This window comes from Coregonus lavaretus (genome assembly GCF_964263955.1).
Source record: "Coregonus lavaretus genome assembly, contig: HAP1_SCAFFOLD_1274, whole genome shotgun sequence".
Taxonomy (NCBI): domain Eukaryota; kingdom Metazoa; phylum Chordata; class Actinopteri; order Salmoniformes; family Salmonidae; genus Coregonus; species Coregonus lavaretus.
This window is the reverse complement of record NW_028158400.1, coordinates 48225-64594: the sequence shown is the minus strand read 5'-3', so window position 1 is coordinate 64594 and position 16370 is coordinate 48225. Positions and strand designations below refer to the sequence as shown.

General features: G+C 43.3%; 2 protein-coding genes across 2 annotated transcripts; one reads left to right on the top strand and one right to left on the bottom strand.

Moving 5' to 3' along the window:
* Positions 1–3402: 3402 nt before the first annotated feature.
* LOC311124054 (coiled-coil domain-containing protein 80-like) lies at positions 3403–9418 on the bottom strand. Its single transcript, XM_084198272.1, has 7 exons — positions 6991–9418; positions 6696–6852; positions 6474–6610; positions 6055–6206; positions 5694–5797; positions 4307–4390; positions 3403–4070 (listed from the first exon to the last, which is right to left on the bottom strand). The coding sequence occupies exons 1-7, from the start codon at positions 8989–8991 to the stop codon at positions 3766–3768; spliced, it is 2940 nt and encodes a 979-aa protein (XP_084054398.1). The 5' UTR covers positions 8992–9418; the 3' UTR covers positions 3403–3765.
* Positions 9419–11071: 1653 nt separating this feature from the next.
* LOC311124047 (fas apoptotic inhibitory molecule 1-like) lies at positions 11072–12372 on the top strand (the record flags this gene model as incomplete). Its single annotated transcript, XM_084198261.1, has 4 exons — positions 11072–11185; positions 11294–11522; positions 11995–12044; positions 12223–12372. The coding sequence occupies 4 exons, from the start codon at positions 11072–11074 to the stop codon at positions 12370–12372; spliced, it is 543 nt and encodes a 180-aa protein (XP_084054387.1).
* Between the last annotated feature and the right edge of the window lie 3998 nt (positions 12373–16370).

Here is a 16370-nt window from a genome sequence, read left to right as displayed (position 1 = left end):
CATAGTCAATTAACTAATCACTGATCATAAACTTGTGATGTGATTGGCCTGACTGAAACATTGCTCAAGCCTGATGAATATACTGTGTTAAATGAGGTCTCTCCTCCTGGTTACACTAGTGACCAAATCACCCACGCATCTTTTGAGCTTCTAGTCACGTAATCTATGCAGCCTACACAATCACTTTTTATAGCTACTGTTTATAGGCCTCCTGGGCCATATACCGCATTCCTCACTGCGTACCCTGAATTCCTATCGAACGTCGTAGCCATGGTAGATAATATTAACATATTTGGTGACTTCAATATTCACATGGCGAATTCCACAGACCCATTCCAAAAGGCTTTTGGAGCCATTATCGACTTAGTGGGTTTTGTCCAATATGTCTCGGGACCTACGCATTGCCACAATCATACCCTGGATTTAGTTTTGTCCCGTGGAAAATATATTGTGGATCTAAATGTTTTTCCTCCTAATCCTGAACTATTGGAGCACCATTATTATTACATTTGCAATCGCAACAAATAATTCACTCAGACCCCAACCAAGGATTATCAAAAGCCTAGCTATAAATTCTCGGACAACCCAAAGATTCCTAGATGCCCTTTCAGACTCCCTCCACCTACCCAAGGACGTCAGAGTACAAAAACCAGTTAACCACCTAACCGAGGATCTAAACTTAACCTTGCGTGATACTCTAGATGCAGTCGCACTGCTAAAAGCAAAAATAAAATTGTCACAAGAAACTAGCTCCCTGGTATACATAAAATACACGAGCCCTGAAGCAAGCTTACAGAAAATTGGAACGGAAATGGCGCTCCACCAAATTGGAAGTCTACCGCGCAATATCAAAAAGCCCACACTGCTGCTCAATCAGCCTACTTTTTCCAACCTGAGGAGAATAAAACCGATTCAAAATAGATTTTTGATACTGTCGCAAAGCTAACTAAAAAGCAGCATTCCCCAAGTGAGGATGGCCTTTACTTCGATTGTGATTAACTCATGAACTTCTTTGATGAAAAGATCATGATCATTGGAAAGCAAATTACGGACTCCTCTTTGAATATGCGTATTTCTCTTACTGAGTCTGCACAGAACTGCCAGGACCTCGGATCAACGGAGACACTCAAGTTGTTTTATCCTGTATATCTCGACACATTCACGAAAATAGTAATGGCCTCTAAACCTTCCAGCTGCCTACTGGATCCTATTCCAACACAACTACTGAAAGAGCTACTTCCTGTGCTTGGTCCTCCTATGTTGAACATAATAAATGGCTCCCTATCCTCCGGATGTGTGCCAAACTCACTAAAGGTGGCAGTAATAAAGCCTCTCCTGAAAAAGCCAAACCTTGACCTGGAAAATGTTAAAAACTATCGGCCTATATCGAATCTCCCATTCCCCTCAATTTTGGGGGGAAAAAGCTGTTTCTCAGCAACTCACTTCCTTCCTGAAGACAAATAATGTATACGAAAGGCTCCAGTCTAGTTTTAGACCCAATCATAGTACTGAGACCGCACTTGTGAAGGTGGTAAATTACATTTTAATGGCGTCAGACCAAGGCTCTGTGTCTGTCCTCGTGCCCCTAAACTTTAGTGTTGCTTTTGACACCATTGATCACCCCATTATTTTGGAGAGATTGGAAACCCTAAGTTCATGCCTGGTTTAGATCTTATCTGTCGGAAAGATATCAGTTAGTCTCTGTGGATGGTTTGTCCTCTAACAAATCAATGGTAAGCTTCGGTATTCCTCAAGGTTCCGTTTTAGGACCACTATTGTTTTCACTATATATGCTACCTCTTGGTGATGTAATTCGGAAACACAATGTCAACTTTCACTGCTATGCAGACGACACACAGCTGTACATTTTGATGAAACATGGTGAAGCCCCAAAATTGCATACCCTGGAAGCCTGTGTTTCAGACATAAGGAAGTGGATGGCGGCAATTGTTTTACTTTTAAACTCAGACAAAACAGAGATGCTGGATCTAGGTCCCAAGAAACAGAGAGATCTGCTGTTTGATCTGACAATTCATCTTGATGGTTGTACAGTCATCTCAAATAAAACTGTGAAGGACCTCGGCATTACTCTGGACCCTGATCAAAAATAATACAAGAGCAGCTTTTTTCCATCTTTGTAACATCGCAAAAATCTGAAACATTTTGTCAAACAATTATGCAGAAAAGCTAATCCATGCTTTTGTCACTTTAAGATTAGACTACTGCAATGCTCTACTCTCCGGCTACCCGGATAAAGCACTAAATAAACTTCAGCTAGTGCTAAATACGGCTGCTACAATCTTGTCTAGAACCAAAACACTTGATCATATTACTCCAGTGCTTGCCTCTGTTAAGGCTAGGGCTGATTTCAAGGTTTTACTGCTAACCTATAAAGCATTACATGGACTTGCTCCTACCGACCTCTCCGATTTGGTCCTGCCGTACATACCTACACGTACGCTACGGTCACAAGACGCAGGCCTCCTTATTGTCCCTAGAATTTCTAAGCAAACAGCTGGAGGCAGGGCCTTCTCCTACAGAGCTCCGTTTTTATAGAATGGTCTGCCGATCCATGTGAGAGACGCAGACTCGGTCTCAACCTTTAAAGTCTTTCCTGAAGACTCATCTCTTCAGTGGGTCCTATGATTGAGTGTAGTCTGGCCCAGGGGTGCGAAGATGAACGGCAAGGCACTGGAGTGACGGAACCCCCTTACTGTCTCTGCCTGGCCGGCTCCCCTCTCTCTACTGGGATTCTCTGCCTCTGACCCTATTACAGGGGCTGAGTCACTGGCTTGCTAGTGCTCTCCCATGCCGTCCCTACGATGGGTGCATCACGTCGTGCCAGGCTTTTTTCGCTATACTGGACTTGAGTGGGATGAGTCACTGAGGTGATCTTCCTGTCTGGTTTTGCGGCCCCTCGGGCTCGTGCGGTGGGGGAGATCTTTGTGGGCTATATTCCGCCTTGTCTCAGGGTAGTAAAGTTGGTGGTCTGTTGATATCTCTCTGGTGGTGTGGGGGCTTTGCTTTGGCAAAGTGGGTGGGGTTGAAGAACGATCTGGCCTTAATGGCCATGTGCTCTTATAATCTCCACCGGGAACAGCCAGAAGAGGACTGGCCACCCCTCAGAGCCTGGTTCCGCACTAGGTTTCTTCCTAGGTTCCTGCCTTTCTAGGGAGTTTTTCCAAGCCACCGGGCTTCTACATCTGCATTGCTTGCTCTTTTGGATTTTAGGCTGGGTTTCTGTATAAGCACTTTGTGACATCCGCTGATGTAGAAAGGGCTTTATAAATACATTTGATTGATGATGACCCTAAGCATGATGGGATGTTAATTGCTTAATTAACTCAGGAACCACACCTGTGTGGAAGCACCTGCTTTCAATATACTTTGTATCCCTCATTTACTGAAGTGTTACCTTTATTTTGGCAGTTGCCTGTATATCTCCATACAAGATAAAAAATATATGCAAAACATAAAAGGCAATTGCCAAATGTTTTTAATCTGAAATCTCCATTCTCCCTGTGAAACAACTCATATATTCAATAGACAAAAATATAATGGAAGAAAAAGTATGCTGCATTTTCATAATCTATTATAGGAAAGTCAATTCTTATAAAAACAACTTCACAGTTATCAAAATGCAAAAAAAGCCTTCATGAAATGCCATTCATACAATAGCTTCATATAGTTCATGGGACAAGGCCACAACCAGGCCTCAATAGAAAATGGAACACATCCTGAGGGGAACATCATATTCTCAATCCTTTAGTAACCATATCCACGGTGGTAACCATCCGGGTCTCTGTCATGACCATAGCCCCCATACTCATCCTCAGGACAGCGCATGCCAAGGGACTGCTGGATAGCCATTTCCTGTCTACGGAGCTGCATGGAGTCAACCAGATCATATATGATGGACATGGACCACATGGGAGACGGGTACCAGGACTTGACGTTGCCGTCTTTCCCCACCAGGAGCATAGAGAAGTACTCCGGGCTGATCTGGAAGTAGTTCCTGATGTCCTTCACCAGAGAGGGAGAGACGTCCTCACGTTCCACAGTGGCAGTACCTGTGACACAGGCAGGGTTGAGGGGTTAACTTTAATTGATTTCATACATTAAGAACAACATAATGTTTAGAAGAAGAAGAAAACGAAGAAGAAGAAAAAAGAAAAAAAGAAGAAGAAGAAAAAAAAGAAGAAAAAAAAAAAGAAGAAGAAGAATACTTCAGTTACATAACCAAAACTTCAGTCATATAAGCTAAGGATTTTTCCACCAATATGGTAACAATTACTCCGTTTCTTACCGTTGATTGGATATAGCTCAAGGGTCCCGCCCATATCCTCCATGTCCTTTCCAATCAGCTTCAGCACAGACAAGTGGCGCAGGCCTGAGTAGAGCCAGTTGAAAACAAGTCATTTCACTTGCCCATTACACCACTGCACCTCTTACGCCCAATATCAAACCAATTTCAAACCAAGCCCTAGCGCCTTCCCAAAGACATCTAGTAGATCTGAAGGTATGGATATAGGTGTAAGCAGTGGTTTTATGCAATGTGGCCAAACTGAGTCCATTAAGCATTTCCCAGTAGAAGCACTAAAATGCATGCATACAACTGAAGCTCAACAGTCTTGTTTTATTAGTTTCACTGTGCTAGCCAGATTCCTTTCTCGAATTGCAAATGTTTCTAATTTGCAGATCTTTCATCCCAGTGCTCTTAATGTCATCCACAGTAAGACTCTGTTTGCAGCTAAATAATAGCCTGTCCTCCCAAACTAAGAACCCTGTTTTTCATCAGTGCTAGACCAACATGAGTAGTTGACCACATTGTCTACAACAAGTTCAAAACCAAATACCAAACATTCTGTTGAGTCACAAGAGACCTCTATCCTAGCTAAGCTTTAAAGTGGTGTCCATTATCTAACCTAAACAATTCAGGCATGTTATAGCTAAACGCCAAATATTCCCTTTCGTTTGTTTGCATAGCTAATGCAGTTTGTTACATATTTTGCAACAGTTAAAACTAATTGTGACAGACTCTGCAAGCTACAAATAAGGGGACATTCCATGAGATTATCTTCTGTTAAAAGTTAATTTATATATAATGATAATGATGTTAAAAGATATATAATGATGCTTGTACAGCATGGCTCGTTGGACCAACAGTGACAGACAGTAACAACAAGGGATAAGGACAGTGTGTTTCAGGAGTGGTATTTGAGAGATAACACTCCCTGCACTTTCTCTATAAGCTTGAGGGAGTGCGCTGGTGAGGTATTCGGGAAATGTGTCTGCTCTTGAACGTAACAGGCAAAAACATTGTTTTGGTCATGTTTTATTGTCACATACACCAGATAGGTGCAGTGAAATGTGTTGTTTTATAGGGTCAGCCATTGTAGTACAGAGCTCCTGGAGCAAATTAAGGTTAAGTGCCTTGCTCAAAGGCACGTCAACATATTTTCACCTTGTCGGCTTAGGTATTCGAACCAACAACCTTTCAGTTACTGGCCCAGCGCTCTAACCGCTACGCTACCTGCCACCCTAGTTGACCAAATTGTGCCCACACATTCTGAACATCTCCGGAAATGGGTGTGACGCAGCCAAAACAAACACTTAAGGGCCCCGGTGAAATCATCACGAAACGTCTAATGTACCGTACAGGCCTGAGACAACAGTGTGACATCACTACTCACCCAGATTGCAGGCCTGGCTGGTCAGGGCATAGAGCTGCTGCTGATAGGCCCATTCCTCGTCGTCAGAGGAGGAGATCACAAACAGCCTGCGTCTCCAGCGGAACCTAGAAAAATATAAACACCGAAAAAACAATGACATCAAATATATACAAACAAAATTCCACGAGCATTTGAGAGGAACAAAAAAGGTTACGAATGCATAGCTTTATTTATTTGCATATATGTTCGACCAGGAGCACACAGGATGTCAGTGTCAGTTTTAGGCAAGTGTATTTGTCAGTTGTGTTGACTTGAAACTGCAGTCATACACTCTTATATTGCAATTGCATAGTCCTAGATAATAACAAAAGCCCACTAGTACCGTGAGAGGAAGTTCTCCAAGGATTTGGATTTGTCTTCTTTCTTACACGTCACTCCTTGCTTCTTCTGCTGTTCCATCTCCTTGATGCGTGAGGAGAACGAGTCTATGTAGTCAAACACAGCCGTCATGGCGATGGGCACCTCATATTCTTGCTGTGAATGGGGACAGAAAACAATATCCCGTCTTTAGACAGAAAACGTGTCACGGATGATACTGTATCAATTCACTGCAGTAAAATTGAGTTATTGAAGCACTCAACCGATATGATGGATTTTCACTCAGACACAGGAGCGAAAAGTTAAATGCTCTTTCATCAAAATAAGAAGTGCATCCAGGATGCACAATACTAAGTAGCAGTATACAATAATACATTGTTATTATACCGCAGTAACCTTTATAGGGAAACAAGACGAACCAACCTTCACTTTCATATCAAAGTCAGTCAGCACCATATAGTAGTCATCAAATATCAGTCCCAAGTCCTTTCTCAAGGCTCTGATGAGTGACTGGTTTGTGAAGTCCTCTTCTTTCATGCCTTTCAGAGGCTGATCCTTCTCTGTAACCACAAACGTTTATTACACTTGTCATCAGAGTAAAATAGAATAGAAAATTAGCAACAAAAAGTTCAAGACTTTACTTACCAGCCTGGTAATGGTCCATCTTCATGGTGCCATTGGTCAGAGAGCCAAATATGGTGATAAGAGAGATTTTTCTGACACCCAATTCACACACATGCTCCAGATACTCATCTCTCTGCTGCGTGTACATACGATTCTCCTCGTCTGGAGTAGTGATCACCTGGGAGGGAAAGAGAAGTGAATGTTGTATCATGTGTCTATTCTGTTCTATTCTGTTCTATTCAGTTCTAGTCTACCAATATGCATGCTCCTTATCAGATTTAATCAATACCTTTATGTAATACAACAGAATACTCACAAGTAGACGTCGTCTCTTCTCAAAATAACCAAAAAAGGAGACTAAGGGGTTTGGCTGTTTTGTGGGGGGCCTCTCGTTGTCTGCCTCTTTCGCCTGGTTAATAGCGGCCTTCTTCCCTGGTCTCCTACCACGATAGAAGCCACCATCACTGTCTTTAGCAGCCTTCGACCTCTTCTTGTCTGCTTTACTCTTCTCCCCTGATTTATCAGCCTTTTTCTTCCTCTCTGCATTGACAGGCTGCTTGACCTTGCTCTTCTTGGGGGAAGTTGTTTTCACCTGTGCATCAGGGTGAACCTTAAATTCACTGCCCAGTTCTTCCCCACCTTCAGTTGGTTTGTCGTTAGTGAGCTGAGATGGAGAGGTAACAACTTGTCGGCCATGTTTGGTATCGTCGGTTGTGTCTTCTTCATAATGGTCTCTGTGGGATTCTGTAACGTCATCTCTGCCATTTTTGTGGGTCACTGAGAGGGTGTAGGAGGATTCGTCTGTGGTGGGGACCTCTAGGTCCCAGTGTGGTGTTGTCTGGGAGACCAAGGGCTTCGGAATTGTGGGTTTTGTGGTGGTTGTGGTTGTGGTTCGTCGTGTTGTTGTGGTTTTTGGTTTTGTTGTGGTGGTTGGTTTTGTAGTGGTGGTGGTCGTGGTTGCTTTTGTTGTTGCTGGTGGTTTTGTTGTGGTTGTAGTTGTTGGTTTTGTTGTTCTTGTTGGTTTTGTTGTGGTGGTTGCTTTTGTGGTGATTGTAGTAGTTGTTGGTTTTGTTGTGGTCGTGGTTGTTTTTCTTGTGGTGGTTGTGGTTGGCCTTGTTGTAGTTGTGGTCGTGGTTGCTTTTGTTGTTGGTGGTGGTTTTGTTGTGGTGGTAGTTGTTGGTTTTGTTGTTGTTGTTGGTTTTGTTGTGGTTGTTTTTCTTGTGGTGGTTGTGGTTGACTTTGTTGTTGTGGTGGTTGTGGTTGGCTTTGTGGTCGTAGTTGGTTTTGTGGTGGTTGGTCGGGTTGTGGTAACTGTCACAGCCTTGGGTCCTTGAGCTGGTCTCTGCACCACTTTCCTCACTGGCACCCTCTCTACCGTAGAGTTCACTCTGACCTCTGACCCCGTGGTCAATACCCCCTGGCCCTGAGACTCAACCACCTGGCCCTCAACACCGGCCGCCTTGCACCTCTGCACGAAGCCCCTCTGCCTGGCTTTCTCCAGCTTGCGCATGTGGGTCTGGTCCATCACCTCGTACATAGCCTCCAGCCTGACCGGGTACGGGTACCTCTCCTCCACCTGGAGGGTCTTCCTCAGGAGAACCATGCCAAACTTCCCCTCCTCCAACTTCAGGAAGTTCATCAGCCTGGGGATGAGGACCGTATCCAGGGGCTCCTCCGTGACCTGTCCCTTGGCGTTGACCCGCCGCACCTTACCACCCCGCTCTCCCTCCCGGTGGAACATCACTATCATCTGCATGTGCCGCTCCGCCATCTGGCAGTAGACGTCCGACTTGAGGAGGGTCATCATCAGGCGGTAGTAGCCGTCTGAGTCATGTGGGGCGGAGATGACGAGGACCCGGTTCTTCCCTGCGAAGCTGGCCAAGACGTTGAGGGAGCCTGCGCTGCCGGGTACAGTGCGGGCTGGTATGGACGGAGTCTGAACCACCACCCCTGTCACTGGTTTACTGTTGCCTTGAGATGTGCCAGCGCCACTGACAACCTGGTTTATGTGTTTCTTTGGTTGTTGGGTTACTCTTCTGCTTGGCATAACTCTTCTGCTTGGCGGTCCTTTTCTTCTTGTTGGGAGCTCAGCTTTCTCATCTCTCTGCATTTTGTCATGATGGCTCGCCACAAGGGACACACTTATAGCGGAAGGAGCAATACTGTCAGAGTTCAACATATTTTGTGTTCTGTTAAAAATCCCCCCCTGGAGGGATGTTCGTTGTAAGATTGTCCTTTTGAGGGGTCTCCTTTCAGAGGCCCCTGCGCTCCATACCAGCAACAGCCATAACACACAGAGATGCAGTGCCAGTTTCATTCTTGCAGTGTCAAGGAAAAACCCACAATGAGTATAAGAAGTTCAGTGAGAGAGGCATTGCCTGTAGTCTTCTGTCATTCTGAAGTTGTGTCCAGTTTTCAGATTAGATAACTGATTAGTGATTATTCATAACATTGCTTTGTTTAAAAAAAGGGAAAAAAATAGTTCAGCAGTAGGCTATGACGTAACTGTTCAGAAAGACATGCACAATCTGGGTTGCTTCAATAAAGTAAACTAAAACATTTGGCAACTTGAGTGCTATAATCCTGCTTAAAGTTTACATGGAAATGCAGCATTTACCATTCCATTCCGGTGACAAAAAATAACTCCACGATAAGAAATATTATGGCAGTCGTTCAATGTCTCCTTTCTCAGTTCATGCAGCTGAAATGACATACACTTCATTTTATATCGTAATGTACTAGGCGGCTACGCATAACGATTCCATATAATCTGTCAATACAACATTTACTTAATCGATTATAACTTTAGAGGCCATTTTCCTATTTTCCAACGTCTTCAGAAGGAGAGAGATTTCTGGAAGTCTCAATGCGTTTTCGGCAAGGAGGGATCTTCTGCCTTCCCCCTTCCAGCGAACCGAGTTACCCGAGGAAATACTATGTAAATACAGACTCCATAAGCGCTCTCTCCCCTCTGAGGACCAACCCAAGACCGAGAAAGAAACGATTTATGCCGCGTTCACGTACTAGTCAGAACTAGAAAACTCGGACATTTCTGAATTGCTAATTGGTAATAGTTATACACGTACCGCGTTCAACCTGTTGGCAAGTCGAATTTTCCGAGTTTCCTAGTTCCGAATAGTACTTGAACGCGGCATAACGGCAAGGTTCGACACCGCCCATCTTACACATGTACACATGTTATTACAACCATATCTGCTCATTAAATAACTTGGCTGCATGTATTTATGTATTACCAATACAGTCCATATACATAAGATTTAATCAATACCTTTATGTAATAGGTTAAAATAATCAGATATGGTAGGCCCAACTATATTTTTTATTAGCATAATGTCAATAAAAATAAATAATGGGAGTGGAATTGTATTTTTACAAGCATACTTGATTATTGTTGTTTTAATAGCCAGTAAACAAACGTTTTGGGAAGTTTTGAAGTTTTATTGTGGGAAACTAGACAAGGTAGTGTTATGCCATCTACTGGCAGGCTTTGGCGCAAAGTATGCTCTTCTTTTTGTATCCCCTTTTTCTCCCCCAATTTCGTGATATCCAATTGCAATCCAATTACGATATTGTATCATCGCTGCAACTCCCCCAAACGGCTCAGGAGAGGCGAAGGTCGAGTCATGCGTGCTCTTCTGTGATCGTCTGAATACCTTGGTCAATATACCAAATAATGACCGCACTAGCAATAAGGAACTGTAACGGTCAATAACAGTGCAATCATATATACGCTCACTATTTGGCACGCTCCAAATTCAACCAACGTGTTATAGCTATTTATTGCAGAATTATAAACTACATTTAAGCTTCTAAACTGCTTACCTCTAGGCTCTTTATATTCCTAATGTTAATAATAATACATGGTATTTTTTTTATCGCTTTTCAAAGACCCAAAGACGTTTGAAAAAAGACACTAGAAAGATCCTTAATAAAGAGGCTTTCTTTATACTGTATGTTTGATCACAAATGTGGGATTCATTTGTTGATTAGTTTGCTAATTGTGTGTGTGATGTATTTAACCTAGGCCTATCTAAAGAAGGTATAGGCATCACCTGTAGTCACTCACTGTAGAAGTCTCACATACAAATTACCTCTGTCAGTAACTGGATTGAAAGAGGACTTGCAACAATAAGCCTCTTACAGTAATGCAGTTTTCACTTGTTGCTGAGCAGAGCAGAGCAGAGCAGAGCAGAGCAGAGCAGAGCAGATCCAGGACAGTTTGATGGACACACGGACTAACATTGCTTAAAAACCGCCTAAAGGATGAGATTTGAACTACAACCTTGGTTTGAAATGAGGATAGAGTCGATGGGACATATCTAATTATTTCCAGTTAGGCCTACAGGCTTTATACCCCTGGAAGGTCAGTCAAAGTGATGGCCGGAGATGTTGTTGGTATCTGGGAGGTGGCGTTAAGCGATGGGGTTTACAGGATTGAGTTTGAACACGGCACGACGACAGGGAAGAGGGTTGTTTGGATCAATGGACAGGTACGTAGGCCCTGAAATGTATTCCTTTTTAAAATCTCTCATTTTTTTTGGGTCAGTCAGAGCTATGTACAGAAGGCCTACGGCTGTCTGATTTGCTTTCCTCCTCAGGAGGTGCTCAGAAGAGACTGGATGTTCAAACTGGTTGGAAAGGAGACCTTCACAGTGGGAGGCATGGAAACAAAAGCAACAGTAAACATTGAGGCTATCAGTGGCTTTACCTACGAGTACACCTTGGAGATTGATGGCAAGAGTCTCCAGAGGTTCATAGATAACAGATCCAAAGTCACTAAGACGTGGGTGCTGCAAGTGGATGGTGTTGACTGCAGGATTGTCCTTGGTAAGTCTCGAAAAAATAAAAAGGATATTCTTTCCTATGAGCATTGAGCAATATTTCAGTGTCAATACGAACTGCACCGTCTATTCTAAAAAGTCTATAAAAACGTAGTCTGCTGTGTGTAAGGCAATATGCAGGTCAGCGCTGTTCTGAGGAGTATAATCTACTCAGGTAAACACTTCTGGGTGGGCTATTTTAAGCCATGCAAGAAACCTGATTGGAAGGGACACTGTCCTTTGTAGCCTATAGCAGAAAGCGCATGTGACATGAATAAACAAAGCAGGGAAATCTGCACTGTGTGATGTTATGATGCTCTTATGGATGTGTAATTCACATTTTATGCAGATTCAGTTACCGGTAAATCATTAACAATAATTCCAATACACTGCATGGTTCTTCTGTCCTGTAGGCCTATGGTGAAAAATATGATGCAAGCAATACTAATAAGTTACAACTGTATGATTTCTTTCAACAGAAAAGGACACAATGGATGTATGGTTCAATGGGCAGAAAATGGAGACAGAGGTACTATTTCAACCTCATATGGAATTTAATGTGAAGTTATTATATCCATGTATGTTGCATACATACATGCATAGTCCAGGGTTCTGGTTTAACATGATTCACTAATGCTTTGGTCCATACCTTTGCCATTCCAGTCCTTTACTGATATTTATGGACCTTCTCTTATTGTCGTCTATAGGGAGAGTTTGTGGATGACGGAACAGAGACACACTTCACGGTGGCAGACCATGAATGCTGTATTAAGGCTTTGAGCAGTGGGAAGAAGAGAGCTGGCATCGTCCATTACTTAATAGTGGATGGGGAAGCAGTGCCCGGCTGGGCAGATTGAAGAGGACTGCTGAACTTTTCAAGTCAGGAATCTGAAATGTTGGATATATCCTATGTAAATATAAATGAAGAGTCAGCCTCAGGAATGAGTGAGTGGCATTGAACTAAGATATTAATCGACTCAAGGTCTCTGTACTGTTTATAGGTTTTCATAGATGGGATCAATATTTATATGGTGGAACTAAGGAGTATTATCTTTTTGATAACAAGGTTGTGTATAAATAAGTAAATGAATCAAAGGAAATATGTAAATATTCAAAATGTCAAATCAATCAATAAAATATAGCAATACATTTTGGAGTTTTGAGTGTAATCATGTATGATCTTTGCTTTTTTATGCAGATGCTAGCCTATATTGCACTAACTTTGCAAGCAAAATGTATCTCTTCTCAAATATGAACACCTTAGAGCTCCATATCTATGGCTAAATGAATGTTATATATTGGCACATACTGTACATGTGCGTGAACATTCTTCAAATGCCCAGAGAAACAAATGCGCAGCCTCTGCGCAATAAGTACATTCAAGAACGCGACGCCTCTGAACCATCCAATGCGTTCTATGGTTGCAGCCATAGAGATAGATAGAGGACTCTAGTGCCCAAATGGCTATTTTAGCATGGGGATCGCCATTGAGGACTTTCACCATTTTAAAGTAGTCAAGGAAGTTAAGGAAGGATCATACAATTCCATCCAGGTCACCTGGAGGGATCAGCCAATGAATTGTACTCCCGAGAAAACATTCCATAACTGCAGGTGGCAATAAATCACTAACCTTGGCTTTATACCTGTTCAAACAACACACTCCAGGTGGCAGTATGCACCCGTTCAGTTTGTTTGCCAACTCTTAGAAGTAGTAGAATAAGAAAATGGACTACTTCAAAATGGAGATGGCCTCAATGGCTCTGCCTGGGGTCTCACGGACGCCATAATAGAACAGAAACAATAATGCGATGTCTATCTAAGTCTATGGGTTGCAGCAGACGTTTTCCAGGAGGAAACGTTCAGGGAATGACGTTCAATGATACAGACGGGATGGATTTCTACACAAGGGGAAAGCACCTATGTTTGCCGATGAACTAGAGCAATCTGTAAAATATATATTGTTCTCATCGCAAGTAGGCACATTTTTACTGTGACTTGGAATTTTCGGCAACTGCACGCGCCCAGTGTTTGGACCAAATCGGGACTGTGGGGGGAGTTTTGCGGCTGCTCTTGCACGCTAAACAAAACAACGAACGAGGATTTGGCTGCGCAGAACACACATCCAGCCACGATTAGTAACTATTTAGCTAACTAGCTAGCTATGTAGATTGCTTTTTTGGTGGGGTTTTCCTGGGTACATAACTACATTGGTTCATTTGCATGTTTGTGAAGAAAAGCTCTGAAACAGATTGGTCGGTCTAAGTAGAGAATGATAGGGGTTTGAGAAATTCTGAGTTTTGTCCCCGGCTTGGACGTTAGCTACTGCTAGCTAGCGAGTTAGCAAATGCAAAAGGGCCTATTTAACAAGCGTTTTCAAACCGTTCCAGCGTTTGAGAGTTATGATATGACTCTAGTACAGTACTTACCTGTTTGCTGGATTGCTACAATTCATACACACGCTAATATTCGTGAATAGGGTTTTTATTTCCACACTCCGTGAGGGACGGAGCAAGGATATGGGGAATCGTTGCTCAGCAGACTGTACTACTGTCACTCCTCCAGGATTTCGAATCAGGAGAGCCCGGGTCGGTTGTTTGGAAGCAGGGATAGCCAGCTAGCTACATGGACTCACTGACAAGTAACTGCTGTTTCATTTCAAGCCAAAGTTGCAGTTTGAATCAAGTAGCTAGCTATCTACAAATTATTTGGCTTGCCTCACACACAATATTGTGCTGAGGACCACACCATTTGACAAGACCAGTCAATTCGTTACCAGTCGTGAAAGGGCAAGAACAAAACCGACGCGCAACATGAACTATCAGCAGCACCTTGCAAACTCGGCTGCCATTCGGTCTGAGATCCAGAGATTCGAATCCGTCCATCCGAACATCTACTCCATATATGAACTGCTGGAGCGTGTGGAAGAGCCCATCCTGCAGAATCAGATTCGAGAACATGTCATCGCCATTGAAGGTAAGGCAGTAGGGGTGCAGGTAGCCGTCGCTACATGTGACATGTGGACATCACCATAACATGTTTTGCTCTGCACTCCCTAATCCTCTCAAATCTGTTAACTGCTGTGGTGTCGGAAGTGCTGTATCATTTCAATATGGTTACATCATGGCAGAGCAGCTATACTGTATGAATGAATGTATAGGCCTTGGCTCCCTGATTGTCAGTCAACAATCGATTTCTCTATTGAGCTGATTCAACAAGCACTTAGTCCTGCTGTATGATACCCACATACACATCAGTAGCTTATCGTTTGAATAACTTTCATGCAGAACTACAGGAGGGGAAGTTTAGATCTACTTTTCTTTCTTCCCACGCAGCTGGGCAGATGTTGGGCTACCACTACATACTAGAAGTGGATGACTTCATTATCTCATGACCCCCTTAATACATTGTCCTGCGATAATGGCGTCATCATATCGTGACCCATAGCTGCTTCTGTTTTATCCAATTCACTGATGAACTCTCAAACAGCACTGTAATTAAGTATTGTTGTTGAGAATAGCAACCTACCTCTCTCATTCACTGTATAGACTCAGTTAAATTGCATAGAAATGGGTGCTGTGCGGTAGGTAGGGTGGGGAGTTGGGGATGACTTGCCAGACAGCCAGGTGTTGTTGACCCACTTTCCACTGATGTTGGAGCCAGCAGCAAAGAAAAGCTAGCGGAAAGTGTTAAACACTGAGTTAACATATCTGTTAACAACAAAAGGTGTTTGCAGTGGGTGAGAGAGGTGAGCAGTGTGTGGGTGTGTGACTGACTGCCTAGCTATTAGACAAGGGTTATCTAACCGCAGTCACTGGCTGTGTGTGTGTCCTACATGTACCCTCTGGACACAGTGAGGGGAAGGGAGGGTAGCTACCTGCCGGGACTTGATCTCTAGCACCTGGACCTGTCCTGTCAGAGGTACAAAGGAACTGGCTGGAGTGGGCCTCGCCTGAATGGAGAAACTGAGAAATGGAGAGTGGTCTGGGCTGGGGTAGATTTCCTTGGTCCTGGAGTGCTGTTGGCACTGGATCAACATTGGCCAGGCTAATTGGACTGATTGGATTGTGTGGATAGAACTGATTGTCTCCTCTCCGGGCTCGGTGATCACTGCAAGGTGATCGGTAGTAGGAGCTGAGGACTGGTTTAAACAAGATCTGTAATATGATCAGTCAGGACCACTGTTGGTCTGGGGATCCATCAATACTCCAGAAATACCATTAAACTAACTTGTTGGGAATGGGCTCGTAAGTAAGCATTTCCCTGTTGTATTCGTCCCATTTGACCAATACGATTTGATTTGGCCTATACCATATCTTCTGAGATGGGACACCAGTTGCTTTTCTCATGGCTGTTTTATTTAATCCAGTTGTTACCATGTATGCTTGTTTTGTTTACCAAATGTTGTTGGCCATGTGTACACCGTAGCAGGTGTTATGATTATACTGTAGATTTTCATTATGTTAGAGAAGGCTAGCTCTGTCACAGTAGCCTGGAACATTCTGACAGAGATTCTAGTTCTCTAAACATGTCAGATGACCAAATGCTCTTCCTCTGATTCCTCTGGTTTCCTCAGAAACCAGCATCATATTTGTAAACATGATGTGGTTGGATTTTAGATCAGGTTGGTTGGGATTAGAGCCTGGCTGTCGTTTTCAGGCACCTTGAATGACATCTCGCCGAACACTCGTCTGACAGATGGCAAATCCACTCTGAGAACTGATACGTCACACTTCCTTGATCTTTCAAACCCAGCCAGGACAACTGTCACTCCCGACGGAATTACTGATATCTAGAGAGAGAGAGAGAGAGAGAGAGAGAGCAGAGGGAGGGAGGTGGAAAGCAACAAAAAGGGATT

Coding starts and splice junctions, on each gene's coding strand:
- LOC311124054 (XM_084198272.1), bottom strand. CDS start 8,991: ATGAAACTGGCACTGCATCTCTGTGTGTTATGGCTGTTGCTGGTATGG. Junction 6,207..6,473: donor ACTTTGATATGAAAGTGAAG/GTTGGTTCGTCT, acceptor CCCCATTCACAG/CAAGAATATGAGGTGCCCAT. Junction 4,391..5,693: donor CAGCCAGGCCTGCAATCTGG/GTGAGTAGTGAT, acceptor GGCTCTACTCAG/GCCTGCGCCACTTGTCTGTG.